Genomic DNA, 24,650 nt, shown 5'->3' on the forward strand with positions numbered 1-24,650 from the left:
ACTCTCTGAGCTTCCTGGACTTGGTTTTGTTTTCCTGCACCAGATTAGGGAACTTTTTGGTCATTATTTCTTCAAATAGGTTCTTGATCTCTTGCTTGCTCTCTTTTCCTTCTGGTATTCCCATGATGTGGATGTTGTTGTATTTCATGTTGTCCAAAATATTTATTACGTTCTCCTCATTTTTTTAAATTCTTTTTTCTTTTTGTTGCTCTGCCTGGGTGTTTTTTTCTACCTTGTCTTCCAAATCACTGATTCGATCCTCTGCTTAATCTAACCTACTGTTATTCCTTCCAGTGTATTATTTATTTCAGACATTGCATTCTTTATTTCTGATCGATCCTTTGTTATGGTTTCTATGTCTTTTTCATGCTGTTGAATATTCTTACAATCATTACTCTAAACTCTCTATCTGATAAATTGCTTGTCTCCATTCCATCTAGTTCTTCTGTAGAATTCTCTTGTTCTGTCATTTGGGGCCTATTTCTTTGTCTTCTCGCTTTTGGCTGCTTCTTTGGATTTTCTACCTTAGCTGCTAAATTAATTAGTCATTGAACTAATCAAGCTACAATTAGCACTCCTGCTTAAGCTCCACTTGTGGGAGCTCAGCCAGCCCTCTCCTGCTCCTCCTCACTCCCTACCAGTCTTGTTGTGGTGAAGTGGTTTCTTCTGTCTGTCCATAGTTATAAGGCTTAACTCCAGCTAGTGTCCAGTTGGTTATTGAGGATGATTTCTGTACAATTTATTTGTAATTCCAGAGTGTAACTTCCACTTACTCCTCTGACATATTGCTTGTTGTCTGTATTTATTTTTAATGTTTGTTTCTATTTATGACAAATAGATCACGATTTTCATTTTACAGTAGTAATATACAGATTCCTTTTACAATATTTCATTTAACTTAAGAAGCAAGTAAAAGAAAAGTATTATTCAAATAGTAGTAGTTATTATGAGTATGGCAAAAATCATAAAGATGACCCTTGAAAAACAGAGTGTGAAAAAGTTTGTCTTTCACTGTGATTACCTTTATTAGTAATGTTTATAATATTTTCAACCAGTAATTCTTATTTGAATTGTCTTGCTTCCTCTAAGAGGATTGAAACTACATTTTTTTCATATATTTATTGATTATGCTATTAAAGTTGTCTCAGTATTCCCCCCTTTTGCCTCCTCTGCCTGGTAACCCATTCCCTCCAGCAATCTCCCCCTTAATTCATGTCCATGGGTCATACGTATAAGTTCTTTGGCTACTTCCCCTATACTGTTCTTAACATCCCCCTGCCTATTTTGCACCTACCAATTTGTACTTCTTAATCCCTGTACTTTTCCCCTCATTCTTCCCCTCCCCAGCTGATAAACCTCCACATGATCTCCATATCTACGGTTCTATTCTTGTTTGGTTTGTTTGCTTAGTTTGGTTTTTTAGATTCAGTGTTTGATAGTTGTGAGTTTTTTGCCATTTTAATGTTCATAGTTTTGATCTTCTTTTTCTTAAATAAGTCCCTTTAACATTTCATGTAATAATGGCTTGGTGATGATGAACTCCTTTAGCTTTACCTTGTCTGGGAAACACTTTTCTGCCCTTCCATTCTAAATGACAGCTTTGCTGGATAGAGTGATCTTGGTTGTACGTCCTTGCTTTTCGTCAGTTTGAATACTTCTTGCCACTACCTTCTTGCCTGCAAAGTTTCTTTTGAGAAATCAGTTGACAGTCTTATGGAATCTTCTTTGTAGGTAACTCTCTGCTTTTCTCTTCCTGCTTTTAAGATTCTTTATCTTTAATCTTTGGCATTTTAATTATTATGTGTCTTGGTGTGGTCCTCTTTGGGCCAACTTGTTTGGGACTCTCTGAGCTTCCTGGACTTGTATGTCTATTTCCTTCCCCAGATTAGAGATTTTCTTTCATTATTTTTCCAAATTAGTTTTCATTTCTTCCTCTTCTTCTTCTCCTTCTGGCATCCTGTGATTCAGATATTAATAAGTTTGGAGATGTCCCAAAGGCTCCTTATTCTATCCTAGTTTTTTTGAAATTTTTTTTCTTGTTGCTGTTCTGATTGAATGTTTTTCTTCTTTATGTTCCAAATTGTTGATTTGATTCCTGGCTTCATCCCCTCCACTGTTGGTTCCCTATAGATTTTTCTTAATTTCACTTAATGAAACCTTCATTTCTGCCTGGGTCTTTTTTGTTGCAGTACCCAGTGAGTTCTTTGAGCATCCTGATAGCCAGTGTTTTGAACTGTGCATCTGATAGTTTGTTTATCTCCATTTCCTTTGGTTCTTTTTCTGGAGTTTTGTTTTGTTCTTTCATAGGGGCCATGTTTCTTTGTCTCCTCACTTTGGCAGCCTTCCTGTGTTTGTTTCTGTGTATTCAGGTAGAGCTGCTTTGACTCCCTGTCTTAGTAGCATGGCTTATTGTAGAAAAGACACCTGTAAATCGTGTAGGGTGGAGCCTTGGGTGATTGCCAGGACGGGGCAGCCGGTTTCACTGCCTTATGACTTTGTGTGTGGGAGGGCTTGGAGAGGGGACAGTGTTGCTGCCTGGCCTCTGGAGATTTTCCCAGAAGGAAGCTGTCTTCTGACTCTCTGGGCAGTCATTTCACTTTCTCCCTGTATGCCAATTGTGCCCTTCCAGCTGTTGCCCTGGTGCTGAAACCTAGAGGGGATGGGTCTGCGTAAGTCCTGAGACCTTTGTTGGCCCTTTAAGAGGAGTCTCCTGCAAATCCTGCAGTTTCTTCAGCTGCCCCAGCCTCCACTGATATTTGGAGCCAGAAGTTATGGGGACTTATCTTACTGGTGATGGAGCCCTGGGCTGGGGGTCTGTAGCTGGGATTGCTTGGTCCTGAGATACACCCTCTGATTTTTATGCACCACACATGAATGTGGGGCTACCCATTCTGCTGCCTCTCCATGCCACTCTTGTCTTCTGCACCTCTCTGCATCTCCGCCCCTCCTACCCGTCTGGATGAATGTAGCTTCTTTAAATCCTTGGTTGTCAGACTTCCATACAGCTCGATTTTCTGACAAATCTGGGTGATATTTGTTTCGCAGTCTAGTTGTAATTTTTGCTGTAGTTGTGTGAGGAGGCACAGTGTGTTTACCTATGCCTCCATCTGACCAGAGGTCTGAATCGACATTCTCTGAATGTTATTCTGTGAACTAATCTTCCTTTATTTCCTTTGAACCATTGCTCAAGCTGCATGTTTACATAAAACATGTTTGAAGGGCTTTTATGTAGGATGTGGTGCAGGCTTCTTTACTGTTGCTTTGATTAGGACCTACAATTGAAACTGTTACCAGTCAGGATGTACTCCTGGCAGTTAAAGCTTTCCAACAACGGAAAAGCTTCTTTGCAGTACTAGTAAGGCTGGGGAAGTTCAAAATAGAGGGTGGATGATTCTGTCATGGCTATTGAGGGAAAACAGAGTCCTACAAATGCTGGACTAGAGAAATTTCAAGATGTCTGCTAACAACCGAAGTTCTTTCCTGTTGAACCCCAAAGCAATTTTTTCCCTTAAGTTTGTTTTGCTATTATTTGTGTTTTGGTGCTTGAACAATTTTATTCAAACTTTATATTCCAAGTAAGCACCAGCTAACAATTCTAAATATTAGTTACAAATTCTAAGTAAGCACCAGTTAACAATCTTAAATGCTTTAACAAAATGTCCTTTGCCTGTTCTTCATCCATATAACCATGCTATGATAATAAAAGTTGATGATAATAAACAATAAAAATTAAATAATAATGAAACCTCACTACTTATTGATAGTTACTGTGACTTTTACTCCCCATCCCATCTTCATTTCCCTTGTATGTGACATGACAGCAGCTTCCATTCTAATTAGCTTCCATTATTGGAGGAATGATACGACATGAGGGATGGCTGCATCAGTTACTTCGTTTTTCTCTTTGTACTTCTGATTCTTCTTCAGACTGTACTTTAAAAAAATATTTAAAAACTCTTTAGAGTCACAAATCCTCAAGTATTAAATTTTCAAAATGTCAATATTTCTAAGGTTTGGATAATGTACTGTAAAAGACTTGGTAGATTTGGGGTCTTTAGGATAAATCATATCTTTAATTTACAGCTTTGAGAGTGAGAAGTTTTGGTATAGAACATTGTTTTACCTGATGCATAGAACTTTTTAGTGAATGACAATGACAAGGTTATAGAGAAAATGCTGACTGAACCTTGCCATTAGCTAAGATTCCTAAGCTTCTGTTCCCTTCCAGGTAGATCTAGGCAGGCTCTCATTAAAAGTCATGAGGAAAAAAGTGGAGTGTGTATTTTTCAGCTATAATTTTGGTCAACATTTTCATTTCGTAATAGTGAATATCCCTGCATGAAATTGTTTTAGGTGGAATGTATACATACGTATTAAATGGACTATATATATGTTTAAAGAGCTTAACTGAGAATTTGATAATAGGCTATTTTAACAAATATGTATTATATATAATTTTAGATAGACTATATATATTCTATATTTCTGTAATCAAATTTCCTTAGTTCTAAATTTTTTTCCATCTAAAACTTACAGTATTTCACTATTTTTACTTTAGAGTTTTCAACATGTCAAGTCTTCATTAACTGTGGTAACTGATTGCTAAGCAATGGTAGGGAAAGGAGATCATGGTAATCCTTAAATCTAGTTAAATTTAAATTCAATTTAAAACAACACTAGTCAAAGATCTGCTACAGAGTGGACTGAATCTAAGTTTGTTTATTTCATCACATTCAATTTAGGAACTTAAAAAAATTTTTCTAAATATATCACTCAAAAGTATAAAAATAACAAAAGTAGGCCCTGGCTGGTGTCTCTCAGTGGATTGAGCGCTGGCTTGTGAACCAAAGGGTTGCCGTTTCAATTCCCAGTCAGGGCACCTGCCTGGGTTGCTGGCTGGGTCCCCAGTGGGGGGCACATAAGACGCAACCACACATTGATGTTTCTCTTTCTCCCTCCCTTCCCCTCTCTCTAAAAATCAATAAATAAAAGCTTTAAAAAATAACAAAGGTATTATAATTTAGTAGCATTATTATTATTTTCTTTCTTGGCAAAAGATAGTGCAAAGATGACTATTTGTTAAAGCTTTCTTTTACTGTTGTTACATTCTTAGCTGAGCTTTTTTGTTTTTCTTAAACTAGAGTGGGAATCTGGTAGGAAAGAAGGTATCTTTCCTACTTCCACCTTGTCCTTTTCCTTTTTTTGCCTTAAACCCCCATCTTTCAAGTCCCAACTCTTCTCTGTTGGAATTCCAAGAGGGAGGGCCTTCCATCAGTCTTCATTGTCCTCCTGCCCTACATTCCCTGTGGGTGGGGCTGTTGGCAGAAACGCAGCAGCCAGCTTCTTTGGGTTATGCCTGAAATTCATGAGAGCAAGGGGATGGTCCACATTTCAGTGGACTCAGGTTGGATTTTATTTATGAAATAGCACTGAATAACAGTTGCATTTAGTTCTGTATTTGCTAAGTAACAGAAATTTTTAGTTAGAGTCTGATTTTGAACAAATTAATACTTGGCCATAGTCTAACATACAAAACAGTACTGTTAAGTTCGTGAAAAATAGTAGTTTCATACTGATGGCTCTCTGCTACCAGTTCCCACTCATTCGAGGCAGTCACCTTTAATTCTTACTGATGTTTCCTCTGATATTTAACCTCACGTTTCTAAATAACATTCACATTCTGCCACTTTTTTGATTTCCACCTTTATTTATTTATTTATTTTTGTTGTTGTTGTTCAATTACAGTTGTGTGCATTTTCTCCCCACCGATTTCCACCTTTAGATGTTATCTACGGCTGTTATTTATCTCTATTGTATTCTTCTTCCACACACCACGCACTTACTCATTTCCTCCCTCCCTTCCTTCCTTCCTTTTTCCTTCCTTTCTCTAACTCTAACCCTAACCTTTCTCCATTCTGGACAAATTGCTATCTGGCTTCCTTTTCACAGTCATCCTGGGACTTCCCTTCACCATCATCCTTGGAATTCCCTCTACTTTTCTTCTATATTAGATGTCTTGTTTGCTGATTTTGTGCCTTCTTTGTTTGATTACTCCCATGTAAAGTAGCTTCTTGAGAATTTACACATTAAAGGAAAATTTTAAAGCCTGCTTTCTGAAAATGCCTTCTTTTGATTTTTACCTTCTTGCATAGTTCAGATGGCTAGTCATTCAGTTTTAGTGTCAAGAAGTTTGAAGTCATTTGGTGGATTATCTACAATTTTTAGACTAAAGTAATTCCAAGCTACTTTTCATCATATGTCCATGCAAGAACATACATAGAGTGTAATGTCACACTGAACAAAATTTAAATGGGTAAACGTATCCTTTGAAAAGAATTCCTGTGTTTTCCCAGTGAATATGAATGATTTTTGATTATTCTTATTTAGGATTTTCCATGCCACTCCAGCCCCACTTACATGGACACTCAGGAATAAAACCTTGGCTCCATTTCTACTGTTACACGTTAACTGGGAAATTATTTGATAGGACTGTTGTGTCTTGAGGCAGTTTCTGAGCTAATTCCAACTGTGCTGTGTGGGTTTGGTTCATCAAAAATAACAGTGAGACCAAATCAACACCGAATATATCTTGCTAATAACAATGGGTATAGGACAAGTACCTGCTAACAAAAGGGGAGGGAGGTATTATTCATTTAAGAACGTGCAACCCTTTTTATTTGAAAAAACGAGAGGTGACCTATTAAAGCCTTTTGTCTTGAAAACATGATGTATAGTACATTTGCCACTTATCTTAAAAGTGTATAATAGGACTCTATGAAAGCATATTTGAAAAACTTGCTCTGACATTTTAACTTTTCAGATTAGAAAGAGAGTATTTCTCCAAAAACAAGAAATTAAATGAAGAGATTGAGGAACAGAAGAAAGTAATTACAGACCTTTCAAAGAGACTCCAGTATAATGAAAAAAGTTGCAGTGAGTTACAGGAAGAACTTGTAATGGTAAGGATAAAATACCCTATGGCAATTATTTTATTGGATCACATTTGATGTTTAACAGGTTTTTTTTCCTCACGGCAGGCCACATGATAATAGTATGAAAGTAATTTAGTGACATTGATACAAAATTTCAAAATTAGAGATGCCTACTACAACTAAGATGCACATAATAAGACCTCTTCTTTGGAATTATTGGGAAAACTAATCAAATATATGTAAACTCTGAGTTATAGAATGTTTTAAAATTTACTCAGTGGTTTTTACTTATCTTTTTATTTTTATAGGTGCATAAACAACGTCACCTGGGTGGACGGGGCAGTCGGGGTTTAGAACTAGTGGGTCTGATGATTAGAAGGCTCCTTGCACCTGGTCACTTTGTCTCCATTCTGCAATGAACCAGCTTTCACACCGTCACCAGATGTATCTAACATATCGATCTGTTCTTGTCCACTGTTTATTCAGAAACCACCAGTGTTTGCCTGTTGCTCTCAGAACGAAGTCCAGCTTTTTGTCTAAGGCCCTTTTCTTTGGCTCCATGTTAACTTTTCCAGCTTCTTCTTTTCCATTGCCTTACTTCAGCCACAGTAGAGTACTTTGGCTTCCTGAACACATGATGTATCATCATATCTTCTTGCTTTTGTTCAGGTTTTCATTTTTTTAACCCACATTGACTAAAATACTCCTTCTCTTTTTTCTATTAACGAATTCCTGTGCGTCCTGTAACGCGTGCTGACGGCCTTGCAACCTGTGCAAATTTCTGTGCTCCCATCTTTCCCACTTTACTTTCCACCTAATGTTGGAATTCTGCCCCCGCCCCATGGGTTGTATCTTTAGTGCTTTGCTTAGCTTTTTCACCGTAACATGCACCAGAAGCTGGTGGGTACTATCTGTCCTAAAAACTGTGACTGCGTTGAGGTTAGCTTCATTCATCTTACATACCAGGATTACACTCTAGTTCTTGCCTCAGAAACATTTATTAGGTGGATTTCTTTGGTTGATGCAATATCCTCCTACTCTGCAGTTTGCTGGGAACCATAACAGAGAGGGCATAAAGTGTATAGTAATATCCTATTTCCTCTTTGTCTTACTCCATACACACACACACACACACCCCTACCTCAGAGACGTAGCTACTTCAATTTCAGTTATATCCCACAACTCTTAGTGATATCAGTTGTGGAGGGAAATGAGTATTTTTTCTCCTTGTTAAAAAACCTGAGGTTATACTTTAATTGTCATACTAAGTTATAATACTAAGAAGTGGTGGCCAAATCAATTCTGCCCAGACAGAAAGGTAATGATAGGTTAAACTTGAAAGGGTCATTTTTAAGTGATCTAGTGTTATATACATTCTCCATGCAACTGAAGGTAGTCAATGTGTTCTGGTTTAGGGGTTGATATTCCTTGCTCTGTAGTTGAATTTGTTGTTTCACTGCTGTCGATGTGGGGTTTTAGAAAGCCACGAGCTCTCTGTGTGGCGTACTCTGGTGCCTGCTTACTGTTACGTGCTACCCTGAATTTCATGGGCTGTTACCTCTTAACTGCTGAGTCAGGGGGGCGAGTCAGTGGTGCGTAAAAACACGTCAGAGTCATTGAGCTGAGCCTTGGATTTGGTGTGCTGGCTTAGACACTGTACTCAGTTTGGAAAGTGAGCCAGAGTTGTAACAATGTAACAGTGAAGACAGCAATACGGATTGCATGCATCCTTCCGATTCTGGTTCCCTAGCACTCCACGCTGTAGACAGAAAATAAAAAGAAGACTGAACTAATTCACCACTGAGGGTACGGGTGCTTTGTGCTTAAAAAAATTTACTTGGTGCCAGCAGGTTTTTACCTTTTACCATTCACAATTTGGTAATGGTAAATTACCAATGGTCTCCAATAAGGCAAGTTGCAGCTCACTAGCAACCTCCTTTTGCTTGTTTGGGCCCTTGGCACTCATCCTATAAAACACTGTTGTTTGATCATAGTGCTGAAGATTGTGGATTGTTTTTCCAAAGTTTGAGACATTACTGAAAGCAGTTGAAGATCTGTGAATAGTTTGGTGCTGAGGAGCTAATGGGATGTTCAAGAAACTTAGTCTGGTTGCAGACTGAATGATTTCCAGTTTGTATGGTTCAACCTAACTATTTATAGTTTCCTCTCCGTTTTTCCTGTCTCTTAAGCCCCTGGCTTTATGTCTTATATTCTTCCATCTTTGGTTTGTTTTCCTCCTTTTTTCCCTTCACTATCATCTTTCTCTTTTAACTTGTTCTGGTTTATGCTAATTAGAATTGTCACTCTTGCTCTTTACCTGACTATAATATGAAAATTTAAATTTATTTAATGAATATTTATTTAAAAGAAATAGTACTACATTAAGTACTAAGTACAGTGTTTTTGTTTTTATAAAAAAATTACCATTTTTTTCTAAAAGTATTTTTTTTTGTACATAATCCCTTATTGCCTTTTTTTCTTTGAATAGATTGGTGGCCTTTGAGGGGCAGTAGGAAATTTTTAAAAATTGTTTTGTAAAGAAATATCTATCAAATTAAAAAGTTTAAACCACAGAAAATGGAGTTATTTTACTTCTGCATCCTCAAAGTCTGGCTGTTATTTTTGCTTTGAATTCATAATTGTTTTTGACCAAAGAGAAAATGACTTAGGAAGCTTTTACCTTCTGTTTTGGAAATCAAACTTTGTTTCAGTGACATTTCATAACCCTGTGTACCCCGGTGTGTCTTTCCCACAGTTCTGTTTCTTTTGACCATAATGGTTTCAGTATTTCATAGAATATAGGTGGGAAGCAGAAATTACCTACAGGTAATTTTTCTCTCCCTTTGAGGTAACAGCTTGTTTTCTAGTTTAGGTCATGTTCATGGCCATTATTCAAGTCTTGGATTTTATTTTCTCTGTTGCATGGCAAGCGAAAATTAAAGCCTCTTTCCTCTGTAGGTTTACGAGTGAGATAAAAGTATTATTAATAATATGCAAAGACTTCAGGAAGTTTTGAGACTTAAAAATAACAGCTGTGTATTGTAGTGTATTACAGCTTTTTAGAGCCTTAGAGATCACCTTGGCCAGGATACACCAAGTGTTAATAAACCACTTGGAAAGTGATAGCTCCCCTGTGTCAGGAGATATAATGCAAACATAGAGCATAATTTTGGAAAAGTCCAAAGTATAAACCCAGCTGAATTTAATTGTGCTTTCATATTAATGAAATTAATAATTAAAAATATGATTAGTAAATGAATAGCATATCTTATCTTTAATGTCGTAGAATTAATAAAATTTCAACAGTGGACATCTAAGGATTTAACAAAATTAGTTTCATGTTCCGTGTAATACAGTATTGAATTTTACTTTCAAAGTTTTGATTAAAATTGAACTATTAATTTCAAGATCTATGAATTTAATAATGATTTAATCAAGTGCTAAATAAAACCGAATTTCTAGTTTAAGCTGCTCAGTGATCACGCTTATTAAAGTTCAGAGGCTCCACAGATCCAGTTGGGTCTTTTAGTCATTACTGTGAGTTTTTATATCTGCTTCTCTTGAAGCTGGGGAGCTATCATTTTCAAATTGGTATTATTAGAACTTGCTTTGTGCTTTCTACAATGAAATTTTTTTAAGTCCATCATTTCTTGAGATTTGTTTTTCTGCCACTCAGTAATATTTAGTTACAGCTCTAGGAGAGACCATATATTGGAAAGGGAATTCTAGTTCTCATGAGGTTTTGCTCAAAGAATATTTTATTCTCTAAAGAACTTGTGATTGAAAATGGTCAAGTATATATTTTTTCCCTATACTTTGGGGCCTTGGCTGATTATATAATAATAATGATTGCTAGCGTTAGATAGGATTTGGGAAAGTGCTTTGATTACTATGCTTTGTGGTAAAGTTAATGTTTCCTGATAATATTTTGCTTCAAATACTCTATCAGGTTTGCTTTAGAAGGACATGTTTCTGACTTTGCAGGAGGCATCTGGAACTAATGGGCTTAAAATATGCCGTTCTAAGTTTTATCAAAGAATTGTTGATTCCTGTTTTCACCCAGAATAGGAGTAGTATTTATATAAGAGCACTGTTTTTTATAACATAAATACCACTTTGTCTCTCTTAATATTCTGTAAAAATGTAATGCTTTAAGTAGTATTCATCAAATGTGTGTGTTTGTTTATTTAAATGTTAACTTTATGGCTGGCTTTCTAAGTTTATAATATGACTATGAAGGTTTTTGAAATTTATTCTTATATATTATTAACTTTTGAAAATTCAAATATCATTCTTGACTTGTGAAAAGTAAAATGCTATTGTGTGTGTCTCTGTGTGTGTGAAAGAGTGGGGGCGGGGGCGGCATTGTGTCAAGGGGGGGCGGGGGGGGGCATTGTGTCAAGGCCTGTATTCAGATTGGAAGGTAGAGTCTACTGAAAGTTAAACTAATTGTAAAGCTACATAAGGGAGGGTGACCTTTCATCATATGAGATAAATAAGTGGGATGATGGAATGGTCACACCCATGGAAACAGCATAGGCAAGCACGGAGGATAGAAATTGTAAACGGTTTTATGAAGAGATATTAGCCGTCATTAATATGGCCAAGGAAAAGCTGCAGGTGGTGATGATTACGAACGCTAACCAGATTGGCTGAGCAAGCTCTCCTTGAGGCCTTAAAAGTGCACTGGGTGTGTGCGGTAGGTACTGGGCAGCAGATAGGATGAAAATGTGAGAGCCGTGGAGCGGATGGATGCACGTGATGTGATGTATAGGTTCCAGTGCTCCCCGGCTTTTACTCAGAATTCCTTCGTAATGGCTTAACATATATTCAAATTAAAAGTTAAAAAACTTACTAGAGTTAAAAAGTGTTCAGGACTGTTGCCAAAGTACTGATTTTACTAAAAAAAAAACCAAAAAACACCTTAGTAACTTCTTTGGATGTAATTTCATGGGATTTGTTGAATCAACAATTTAACATTTCACCCAAACATATTCTTTATCTCATATGGGAAAACATGTTAATTAAAAATTAGAAACCTCCTTTTTATCTTTGGCTGGCATTTTGTTTTTAATGCAAGGGTTTTGTTTATTTAGGGGATGGATTCTCTTTTCATGCTAGAATTTCTTGCTCACCCAAAGGCTATTAATAGAACTAACAGCTTTGGGAATGAAATTTAAATATAAGTATATCCACATTAAAAACAAAACAAAACAAATGCTTTTGGTATATGAGTGAAGAATGGAAGTTTCATTTATAAAACTAAAGCAATTTATTAGGAAAAGAAATTTTTCAGCTGTAAAATAAGGATGGTGTTTCTGGTTTTTAGTTGATTCATAAACCTATTAAGTTTCTATTGGCTATAAGGCTCTTAGCCAGACATGTCTGTACAAAATTATAACACTGCTAATTTTAATAGCAGCTTTCAAAGCCTACTTAATTCTTCTTAGGCCTTCTCATTGATCAGACCTCTTCTTCATTCTCTGAAAAATTTTACACTAGTCAATGTTTCCTGGCTAATTTTACATTAAATTTTATTTTAAATTTTAATGGTGTTGCAATTTTAGCTCATGTTTTAGTCAGGATTGATCCTCTGTACTGAAAAAGAAGAACTGTTGAAGTAGGAATTTAATTGAACCTTTATATTGAGCTGACTCCAAGTATGCAATTTGTCTGGATTTCTCCATTTATTTTTCTCTAAGTTTTTGTCCCTTAATATCGATGAAGTCCCAACCTCAGACGGCATGGTGTAATAGGAAGAACAGATATTTTGGAGACAGATTGACCTGGGTTTTAATCCCAGTCCTGTCTCCTAACTGTTATATGACCCCTGGTGATATTATCCGTCTGAATCTGTTTGCTCATTTGTAATATGGTGCTAATAATCTTAACTATGCAGGAGTTTTGATGAGTGTTAAAGATAGTATACATTCTTACTGAAATTTAGATTTTATTCTTTAAAAAAATTTAGATTTTCTTGAATAGCTTGATAAAATTTATACACCATACAATTTAACCATTTCAAGTATACACTTTAATGGTTTTTACTACGTTCATAGAGTGTACAACCATCACCACAATCAATTTGAGGACACTTCCATCACCCTAAAAGGAAACCCCATCCATACCCACCAACATTTACTCCCCATTTTCTCCCAACCCCTCCAGCCCTAGGCAGCCCTAATCCTTCTATCTCCGCAGATCTCCCTATTCTGGACATGTCATATAAATGGAGTCATACACTATGTGGCCCTTTGTGTCTGGCTCTTTTCACTTAGTTTAATATTTTTGAAATTCATCCATGTTGTACCATTAATCAGCACTTCATTTCTTTTTCTGCCTGAATAATATTCTGTTGCGTGGATATATCAACTTTGATTCATCTCTTCATCAGGTGATGGACGGTTGAATTACTTCAACTTTTTTGCTGTTATGAAAAATGTTACTAGCATTCATGTACAAGTTTTTGTGTGCATGCGTATTTTCATTTCTATTGGGTGTATACTTCAGAGTACAATTGCTAGGTCATATGGCAACTCCAATTTTAATATTTTGAGGGACTTCCAAATTGTTTTCCAAAGTGGCAGTATCATTTTACATTGCCAACAAAAGTGTATGAGAATTATAATTCTTCAATTACCTCTGCTAACAATTGTCATCTGTGCTCTTTATTATATTTATCCTAGTGTATATTATACAATATGGTTTTGATTTGCAGTTTCCTGATGACTAATAATATTGAGCATCTTGTCATCTGTTTACTGGCCATTTGTGTGTGTTTTTTAGAGAAGTCTCTGTTCAGATCTTTTGTCCATTGGGGTTTTATCTTTTTATTGTTGAGGTATAAAAGTTTTTTAATATATTCTAGATAAAACTCCTTTATCAGGTATGTGATCTGCAAAATTTTCTCCCATTCTATGAGTTGTCTTTATCTTTCTGATGGTGTTTTTAATTTGCTGATCAGTAAGTTTTCTTTTTTTAAGTATATTTTATTGATTATGCTCTTACAATTTTCCCAATTTCCCCCCTTTATCCCCATGCCACCCTGCACCCCCCAACCCTCCAGCATTCCCCCTCTCTTAGTTCATGTCCATGGGTTGTATATATAAGTTATTTGAATTCTGTTTCCTATGCCATTTTTGACCTCTCCTTGTCTATTTTATGTCTATCAATTATGCTTCTTCTACCCTGTACCTTTTCCCCCCTATTCCTCCCCTCCCACTCCTCACTGAAAACCCTCCATGTGATGTTCATTGCTCTGATTCTGTTCCTGTTCAAGTTGTTTGCTTGGTTTTTGTTTTCATTGTTTTTCTTTTTTTAGGTTCATTTGTTGATAGTTGTAAGTTTGTTGTTCATTGTTTTTGATCTTCTTCAATTTCTTAGATAAGTCCCTTTAACATTTCATATAATAAGGGCTTGGTGATGATGAACTCCTTTAACTTGACCTTATCTGGGAAGTACTTTATCTGCCCTTCCATTCTAAATGAAAGCTTCGCTGAATAGAGTAATCTTGGGTGTAGGTTCTTACCTTTCATGACTTCAAATACTTCTTTCTAGACCCTTCTTGCCTGCAAGGTTTCTTTCAGAAATAAGCTGATAAGTCTAGTGGGAAGTCCCTTGTAGATTTTCTCCTTGTTAAAAAACTTGAGGTTATACTTTAATTGTCATACTAAGTTATAATACTAAGAAGTGGTGGCCAAATCAATTCTGCCCAGATAGAAAGGTAATGATAGGTTAAACTTGAAAGGGTCATTTTTAAGTGATCTAGTTTTATATACATTCTCCATGCAACTGAAGGTAGTCAATGTGTTCTGGTTTAGGGGTTGATATTCCTTGCTCTGTAGTTGAATTTGTTGTTTCACTGCTGTCGATGTGGGGTTTTAGAAAGCCACGAGCTCTCTGTGTGGCGTACTCTGGTGCCTGCTTACTGTTACATGCTACCCTGAATTTCATGGGCTGTTACCTCTTAACTGCTGAGTCAGGGACTCTCTCCTTTCTTCTTGCTGCTTTTAAGGTTTTCTCCTTATCTTGAATCTTGGCTAGTGCAATTCGGATGTGCCTTGGTGTGGTCCTTTTTGGGTCCAACTTCTTTGGGGCTCTCTGGGGCTCTCGGAGTTCCATGCAGTTTGATTTTCTGGCACTTCTGGTTGTTTATTGATTTTAGATTGGTCGTTATCCTCCTTTTGGTTGTGCAAGGAAGCAAAGGGTTTCTACCTACGCCACCATCTTGATTAGTTAGTTTTCTTGAATGAAAGTTTCTCCTTTGCCCTTAGGACAATTTCCATAGTTTATATGATTTGTAAACAAATTTTTTCAACAGTTAAATTGTTTTCCTATCTAGAGGGTTCACCAAGCTCCTTACTTCATTATTCCAAAAGTTCTTCCCTATAAAATGTTTTAATATCTTAAACCTTTAATCTTTTCTAGGTCTTCTTATTCAGTGTTTGCCTAGTGTTATCACATAATTATCTTTCCACTGAAACTTTAGCATTATATTCACAAGTTACATGCACACACATATACTCACTGTTATTTCATTACAGTGCCAACTTTAGAAATATAGGAATATAGATACGCTTTCCTTTCTTATCTCAGACTCTTTAAAAGATTTAAGATTATATAAAGTAATGATAACAATATATTGTTGGATTTGTAAAATAACATGCACAGAAAATGGAAGAGAGCTGTATAGGAATGAGTTTTTTATGTAACTTTGGAATTAATTTAGTGTAAATCCAAAGTAGAGATTGATAAGTTAAGAATTATATATTATAAGCCCTAGAGAAACCACTAAGGAAAAAAACTAAAAAAAAATATAATCAAGCAATCATTAAATGAATTAAAATGTTACACTAGAAAATACCCATTTAATGCAAAAGCAGTAAAGGAGGAACAGGGGAATGAGAAAGGAATGAGGCATATAAAAACAAAAAGAAAAATGGCTATACAACCATATCAATAATTCCTTAAATATGAATGGCTTAAGTAATCTAATCAAAAGGCAGATTGTCAGATTGGATTAAAAAAACCCAGCAAGATCCAACCACATACTGTATATAGGAAACACACTAGATAATAAAAGACACAAGTAGGTTGGAAGAAAAAGGGTGAAAAAATACACCATGCACATGACAGACAAAAACACTGGATGAATATACTAGTGTCAGAAGAGATAGACTTTAGAAGAAAAGTATTACTGGAGGTAAAGGGGAACATCTTATAATGATAAAAAAGGTTAATCCACCAGGAATATCAAACCATGTAAACATATATGTACATATATATGCTTATAGAACTAGCAGTAGAACTCCAGTTTACATGAAACAAAAACTGACAGAATTGAAGGAAGAAATAGCAATAATATTTGGAGACTTCCATGCTCCACTTTCAATAATGGGCAGAACAACTTGGAAGATCAACAGACAAAAAAGACTTGAACAGTACTAGACACAAGCCAGACATCTATAGAATACCCCACTCATCAGCCATAGAATACACATTCTTCTCAAGTGTGCATGAAATAGTCTCAGAGATGGATCACGTGGTAGGTCATAAAACAAGCCTCAATAACTTAAAAAATGATTGAAATCAAAGATTGTGTGATTTTTCTTACTACAGTGGGATTAAATAGAAATAACAGAATATTGGGAAAATTTACAAATATCTGATAATTAAACTATTCTCTGGAATAACGAATGGGTCAAAAGAATTACGGGGTAATTAGAAAATACTGTGAAAGTAAATGAAAATTAAAACAGCATAAGAAAGCTATGGGATGTAGCTAACACAGTGCTTAAGAGGGAAGTTTATAGCAGTAGTCACATATATTTAAAAAAAACCCCTCAAATTAATAACCTAACCTCCCATCTTAAGAAACTAGAAAAAGAAGACCATACCAAACCTAAAACAAATGGAAGAAAAGAAACAATACAGACTACCGTACAAATAAAATAATAATACAAAAATAATAGAGAAAATCAGTGAAACCAAAGTTGATTCTTTAATAAAATAACTAAATTAATAACATTTAGCTAGACTGACCAAGGAAAAAAGGGAGGAGACCCAAATTATTAAAATTGTGAATGAAAGAGGGAACCCAACCTACTGACCTGATAGAAATAAAATTAAACAGAATATTGTGAACAACTACACATGCCAACAAATTTGATAATTTAGATGAAATAGACACATTTCTAGAAAGACACACATTATTAAAAATAATAAAGAAGAAATAAAAAATATGGATAGACCTATAACAAGTAAAGAGATTGACTAAGTAATCTAGTTGCTTCTCACAAGGTAAAGCCCAGGCCCAGATAATTTTACCAGTGAATTCTTAACACCAATTCTTTACAAATTCTTTCAAAAACCAGAAAAGGAGGCAACTCTGTCTTATTCTGTGAAGTCACTAATATTATCCTGATTAAAAACAAATGAGGCAGCCCTGGCTGATGTGCCTCAGTGGATTGAGTGCTGACCTGCGAACCAAAGTGTTGCCAGTTCGATTCCCAGTCTAGGGAACATGCCTGGGTTGTGGGCCAGGTCCCCAGTAGGGGATGTGCGAGAGACAACCACACATCGATGTTTCTTTCTTTCTCCTTTCTTTCCCCTCTCTAAAAATAAATAAAATCTTAAAAAAAAAAAAACCCAAATGAGGCAAAGACATCAGAAGGAAAGAAAACTCAGACAACTATCCCTTTTGATGCTAAAATCCTCTATAATATACTAGCCAAATGAATCCAGCAAGATATAAAAATTTATACCATGATCAAGTGGGATTTATCCCAAGAATGTAAGACTGGTTTAACATCTGAACATCAGGTAGTGCAATAGAACTTATTAACAGGATGACAAAAGCCAAATGATCATCTCAATAGACAAAAACATTTGATAAAATTCAATATTTTTTTATGATAAAATTGCTCAACAAACTGGGAATAGAAAGAACTTCTTCATCCTCATAAAGAGCATCTACAAAAGGCCTACAGGTAACATCAAAGTTAATGGCAAAAGACTAAATGCTTGTTCCTCACGCTCAGGCTCAAGACAAGGATTTATACTTTCACCTTCTCTAGTCAGCATTTTACGGGAGGTTCCAGCCAGGGCAGTTAGGCAAGAAAAAATAAAAAGGTATACATTTTGGAAAGGAAGAAATAAACTCCCTTGACAGATGATATGATCTTGTATATTAAAAATTCTAAGGAGTATACACACACACCCTACTATTGACTATTAGAATTAATAAATGAGTTTAGCAAGGTTGTGGATACAGTGCAAGATCAATATACAAAATCAATTATCTGTGTAATAGCCATGAACAATCCAAAAATGAAATTAAGGGAATAATTTCATTTACAGTACCATAAAAAAAAAGAAACACTTAGGAATAACAACAAAAGAAGTGCAAGCATTATATGCTAAAAACTACAGATCGTCACTGAAAGAAACTGAGACCTAAGTAAATGGACAGACATCCTATGTTCATGGATTGTAAGAGTTAATGTTGTTACTTGTTAAAATATTAGTACTCCTCAAATAGATGTATAAATTAAATGTATTTTCTATCAGAATCCCAGAGGGCTTTTTGCAGAAACTGACAGCAGATCCTAAAATTCATATGAAAATGCAAGATGTGTAGAATAGCCAATATAATCTTGAAAAAGAATAAAATTGGAGGAGTGACATTTCCCAATTTATTTTTTTACTTTCTATTTTTAATTTTTTAATAACCGTTTATATTCAATTCTATTCTGCACCAGTTTCAGATATACAGCCAAGTGGCCAGAAAACCATGCAGTCTACCTAGCGGTGCCCCGCTGCCCCAACCACCCCCCTGTCCCCGTATGCCGTTCTCTTGACATTGTTGACCGTATTCTCCATGCTGCAATCTGCATCTCTGGCTGTTCTGCAACTACCAATTGGTACTGCTTGATCCCTTCACCTTATTCACCCAGTCCCACAAACCCACTCCTCTCTGACAGCTGTTGGTCTGTTCTCTGTGTCTTTGGGGCTCTTCTATTTTGTTTATTTTATTCATTAGATTTCACATGTAAGTGAAATTATATCCCATTTAATTTCCAATAATCTAATCCAGTGTAATCCAGTCCAGTCCAATCCAGTCAAGTCTAATCCAATCAACATCGTCTAACTTAATCCAGTCTTAGCAAGGTCTGGTCCTTCTACCTTCTACGTGTCTTTCTAGTGTATAAAACCCCCTTTTCACTCCTAAGACCCTAGCCTAAGCTACCATCACCTCTTAAGTAGACTGATACAGTTCCTTGTAATTGGTCTTACTACATTCACTCTTGACCACTATCTGACAGTTTTCCACTTGAGTGCCAGCATGATCTTTTAAAGTGTTCCTTAATTCCTCTGTGCCTCAGTTTTCTTATCTGTAAAATTGGTATAATAATAGTCCTTCCCTCATAAGGTTATTGTAAGAATAAAAAGAATTACTGTATATAAAGTACTTGGAATAGTGTCAGGCACCAAGGCCTCAGTAAATTTTTACTGAGACCTTATACAGTATTACATTAAACCAAGTAAAAGATATGATTAAGACAGAAAGAGGTTTATTAATAATACACTTGAATGGGGTAATTATTAGCTTGTTTATCCTTAATTGTTCTACATATGTTCACATAAAAAATCTGCAGCTCTTATATGTGACCTTATTATGTGTAATTTTTTCTTCTTAATTAAAAGGCTAAGAAGCACCAGGCCTTTCTAGTAGAGACGTGTGAAAATAACGTGAAAGAACTGGAATCGATCTTGGACAGCTTTACTGTGTCGGGCCAGTGGACATCAGGTTAGTTGAAGGTATAAAATGACAGATGCATCTGTCAGTTTTCCAAAGTCACTACATTTTGGGAATTCTGCAGATGCCTCCTACGGTCCCTCATCTCCCCGTGTTTTGATCTGATGACATGATAAGAGCAGTCCTCACAGCAGTCAGTTGGCCTCGCTGGCTGAGAGAGGGTGATGGGATGTGGACCTGCTGCTGTCCTCCCGAACTTGATTTACAAGCGTCGGGGTCTGTGTGATTGGACAGACAAGGGCTCACTTGCTGTGTTCTGAATCCAACTGAGAGAAGAGTCCTCACAGTATACCTGCAAGGGGAGCAGATGTTTCGATCAAACTGAGCCAAATTCTGAGGCAACCTTCAGCAACTTAAAGGTCATGCATTCAAAAGGTTATGTAGGACACAGGCTGTAACAGCGCATACTCTCCGTGTGGCTTTCGGAGCTGGTTTTCTCCTTCATTTCCTATTGCCCTATATATATTCTCTCTAGGTGAAAATGCTTAGGTAGGACATTTTGGTTTTAGTATTAGCACACTTCCTATGGTAAAGAACTATAAACATTATATACTCGGTAGTTACATTTTGGGCACTAGCGAGAGCGTTAGTTGGCTGGTGAATGCTGTGCGTGATTTCTGCTGCCTCGAATTTCGTGCGCTGCCATTTCAGGTGCTGTGGTAGCTCTGGCTGAACTCCGTTCACGTCTCTACTTCCGCTGTCTTCGCCATACTGTCAGCCTGGGATTATTTAGTTGTGTTCCGACCCAGTGATAGTCTTCAAAAAGCACATATGATGAAATTCCTTACACTTTAAAATTGAGTGCCAGGGCTCTGTTTTTTAAAAAGAATCAAACATATTTGGCAACTGAGTTCTTTAGGAAACTCTCAAGTTCAGGCAAGTTTGTAGTCCTAGAAAGAGCAAAAGGATGTGATCAAGGCCCATTTTTGCCTGATGACCTTGCAAATTTCTATTGGTAAACTATTAGAAATTGAATATGCTCTGCTATTACCTACTTCTGGGTCTGCTTTTATCCTTCATATTTTTTAGTAGTAATTTTATGAAATTAATGTATAACTTCTTTTTGTTTCATGGTTTGTTACTGTGGAAAAAAATCAAGGAATATAAAAGTGGAATAAAAATATGGATATCCAGTTTTCAAATATATTTGATAAAGCTTTGGAGGATAAAATTTACTTTTACAATGGTACTGTTTTTATTATTGAGATGTATCATTGTGTAATGGTGTAAGAATCTTTAAAAATGATTAAATTATTCTAATAGCATATTATATCTCAACATTATTTTAAATATTATTTCAGAGTTAGAAAAACTAAGAATAATGAAGTCATGTCTCACTTGAATTTTAAAATGAAATCTTTGATAACAAAGCAACTCACAAGCTGTTACTAAGCCTACAGAAAAAGAATTGTCTTCTGTTAAAATTTTTCTTTTTATTCTTTTAGTAACTATTTTTTAAAATTTCCTAGTTTCCCATATATATGCACACTGTATACATTACAGAGAAACCATTTCTGGAAAAGGGACTGTGTGCTGAATTCATGATTTTTGTACCATTGTAGCGTAGTGTTTGTGTCCATACTGAGCAGGGTATTCACAGTTTTACCTGCCAAGAACCATTCTCCTCCGGTCTGTTTTGCCTTGTAGTGGCTGACCTCTATAAACTGTGTGATCGGGGCTCCTTTGGCCTCTGGCTTCTGGCTGGATTTGGACACTGGGTGTGCCAGCAGAGTAAAAGGAAGAAAGGAAGGAAAAAGAAAGTCAGGGTATTCATTTCCTCTGCTTCCTCTGGTCCAGCGTGTTTCTGGCAGTGGCTTCATTTTTCAGCAGCACCCCCTCCTGACAAGCAGGTCCTCTTCCACAGCTGTGGATCGCATGGCCTATGGTGACAGCCTTCTGTCACCTTGACCCTTTACACTTAGGAATGGTATTGATTTTCTACTCTTGATAGTTCTTGGTGCCCTATCATATTTTTAAATTAATTCTCTTAATCTGTCTACATTTCTGTAAATAGTCTCTTTCAGTATGTTCTCTCCTGATGAATCCTTCTGAGTGCGTCATCTTCTTACCTGCTGATACCTTGACTCACATAGCTGCTTGGGACCTGCTGTCATTGTTGCCCTTGACTTCCATGAAATGGCCCTCTGTACGTGTCATGGACTCTCTCTCTGTTTACACCAGTGAGGTTGGGTTTTTGTTACTTCAAGAGGGGCATATATAATAAGCTTTATTGCTTAATATTTTATGGAAGAATCTAAACTGTTAAGATTGCCTACTGAATTAGGCCTGGCTTTAGCTACACTAAGATGGCCAAATATTTTGCTTCTCCTAAATAAGTAATTTTAAAACTTATCTTAGGCTAATTGAAGGATGTACAGTATGTATATACGTGTGTACATGTGCCTGTGTGTAGTATCTCATAGTGCATATACATCTTTGAGAAAAACTATTTCAAATAGGGTCATATTCTGACTATGTAATGCAGTGTAGCCTTAGAACTTGCTGCAAAATTAATTCAGTTATGTTGGGAAGAGCTTTCCAGAGAGGTCCTCTGTTTTGCACTTATGGCAATAGTGCTTTACTCCCTTTTATTACATCTTCATACCTTTCAGTTCAATATATATACTGCCCCCCCGACCCTGCCATTTCCATTTTAGGAAAATTAATCCATGGTAGAAATTTAGAGGAATAGTTACAAAATTGTTTCCTTCTTTAGTCAAAAGACTTGCTCTTTAAAATGCAATTAATGAAAATTACTTTACTGAGTGAATTTTAGTCTGGAGTTGACAGCAGTTGCTAGATGTTCTGTTCCCTTTAGATTTGGTGATCCTCTATATTAAGAAATATTTCTGAAGCAAGAGTAACTATCACCTTATCTTTACGTAGCAGATAAGGCAAAGTTTCAGTTAGTCCAAGATATTAGGAATTTCTTTAGGTAGAGGGTTTAACTTGATGTCCTCCCCAGTGATCAGTGTCACAGTTTGCACCTTATTTCCTAAACGCCTTCTGCACCTCCTCTCTTTCTTACCACCTGTTCTCTTTGCTTCCACCTTGCTTCCCCGTAGTCTGTTTTCTGTATAGCCACCAGAACGGTCATTTGAAATCCTACATTAGAGCATGTCGTTCCTCTGCCCTAAACCTTGTTGCGTTCTGCATTTCACTAAGAGTAGAAGCTGAAGTGCTAGCTATGGTGTGCAAGACCTTACAAGGCCTGCTTCTATTCCTTATCATCCCTTTGACCTATTATTCGTCGTCTCCCTCCCTCTGTTTGGGCCACTCTGGCCTCCTATATACTTTGAACACATCAAGGTGCTCTTGCCTTGGGGACCTTTGTGCTGACCCTTTCTCCTACCGGGAAAGTTCTTCACCTCGGTAAGAGGTATCTGCACATCTTTCTTTGTCATCTTCCTTACATCTATGCTCAAATCTCACCTTCTCTAGAAAGCTTACCCACCACCCATTCCCATGCCACTTGTCTCACTACCTCTGTCCCTTTTCTGCTCTACTTTTCCCCCCAATAGCACTTATTGTGGTATAATACATTATTTGGTGCATTTATCATTATACGTGTATTGTCAGGGTTCTTCAGAGAAACAGACCAAATAAGGTATGTGTATATATCCTATATAAATGTATATATTGTGTAGATGAAAATATATATCTATTATTTATCTTATATAATATAGATTATATATTATACCTATCTGTATACATATAGATAGGTATCTCTATGTGTGTGTGTACATATAGAGAGAGGTTTATTATAGGAATAGTTCACACACTTATGGAGGCTTAGAAATCCTATGATGTGTCTTCTGTAAGTTGAAGAACCAGGAAAGCTGATAGTATAATTCAGTCTGAGTCCAAAGGGCTGAGCACCTGGGGCTGCTGGTGTAAGTTCTGGAGTCTGAAAGCCTGAGAACCAGGAGCTCTGATGTCCAAGGGTAGAAGATGGAAGTCCCATCTCAGGAAGAAAGAGAATTCGCTTTTCTTCCATGTTTTTGGTCTGTTAAGGGGGTTGGGGAAGCAGTGGCTTAGACAGTGCCCACCCACATGGGCGAGGGCAAATCTTTACTCAGTCCACTTATTCAGATGCTAATTTCTTCCAAAATACCCTCAAAGACAAACCTAGAAATAATGTTTTCCAAGTTATATTTGCATGCTTTAGCCCAGTCAGGTTGACACAGAAAATTAACCATTACTGGTTAATTTTTATAGGTTAAAGGGTCTTAAATGGGCAAGGATCTTTGTCTCTTTTATTTACTAATATATTTTAATCAGCTAGAACAATACTTGGCCCAGAGAGGTATTCACTAAATATTTGTTGGATATGAATACGAACATGAATGAATGAATATCAGGTTGAAGATCTACATTACATTTGCATTTAAAATTTTGAGGTTATAAAGATAGTCATAGAATCTCTGTATAAAAGCAGCCTTTTGGGTGGCAACCTGTGAGGAGCCACCAGGAAGATTAACCTCCAGTGGAAAAGATGTACAGTCTTACATGGGTCCCAGAAGTGTTACCTTGATTGCCTACCATCATTAGAGAAGATAGAGTCACTTTATTTGGTCCAGGATATTTATTTCCTATTTCTACTTTCCGCCGAAGTTGAAGCGCTCTAGTTGCTCATACCTCATTTCTTTTCTCGTAGAAATTCTTTTTTTTTTTCCCCAACAAGCAGTCTGTTTATTATTACTTTTTTTAAAAAAAATTTATTGTTATTCAATTACAGTTGTGTGCCTTTTCTCCCCATCCCTCCCCCCCACCCCAGCCGAACCCCCCTCCTCCCCTCCCCCCTCCCCCTTGATTTGGTCCCTGTGTCCTTTATAGTAGTTCCTGTTTCTCATAGAAATTCTTATAGTAGGATGTGTAAGGGGAGAAATCTTTTCCCACTT

At 36.5% G+C, this 24,650-nt stretch overlaps 1 protein-coding gene across 5 annotated transcripts in view; it reads left to right on the forward strand.

Annotated features, from left to right (window-relative positions):
• Positions 1 to 24,650, forward strand: part of CCDC171 (coiled-coil domain containing 171) — a 293,962-nt gene that overhangs the window by 74,108 nt on the left and 195,204 nt on the right. For all 5 annotated transcript variants that reach the window (XM_071221606.1, XM_053924635.1, XM_071221605.1 and 2 more), the window contains 2 exons: positions 6,821 to 6,959; positions 19,638 to 19,740. In XM_071221606.1, coding sequence (XP_071077707.1) covers positions 6,821 to 6,959; positions 19,638 to 19,740 — 242 coding nt within the window. The remainder of the gene's footprint in view (positions 1 to 6,820; positions 6,960 to 19,637; positions 19,741 to 24,650) is intronic.

The sequence above is a fragment of the Desmodus rotundus genome, chromosome 1 (assembly GCF_022682495.2).
Source record: "Desmodus rotundus isolate HL8 chromosome 1, HLdesRot8A.1, whole genome shotgun sequence".
NCBI classification, from domain to species: domain Eukaryota; kingdom Metazoa; phylum Chordata; class Mammalia; order Chiroptera; family Phyllostomidae; genus Desmodus; species Desmodus rotundus.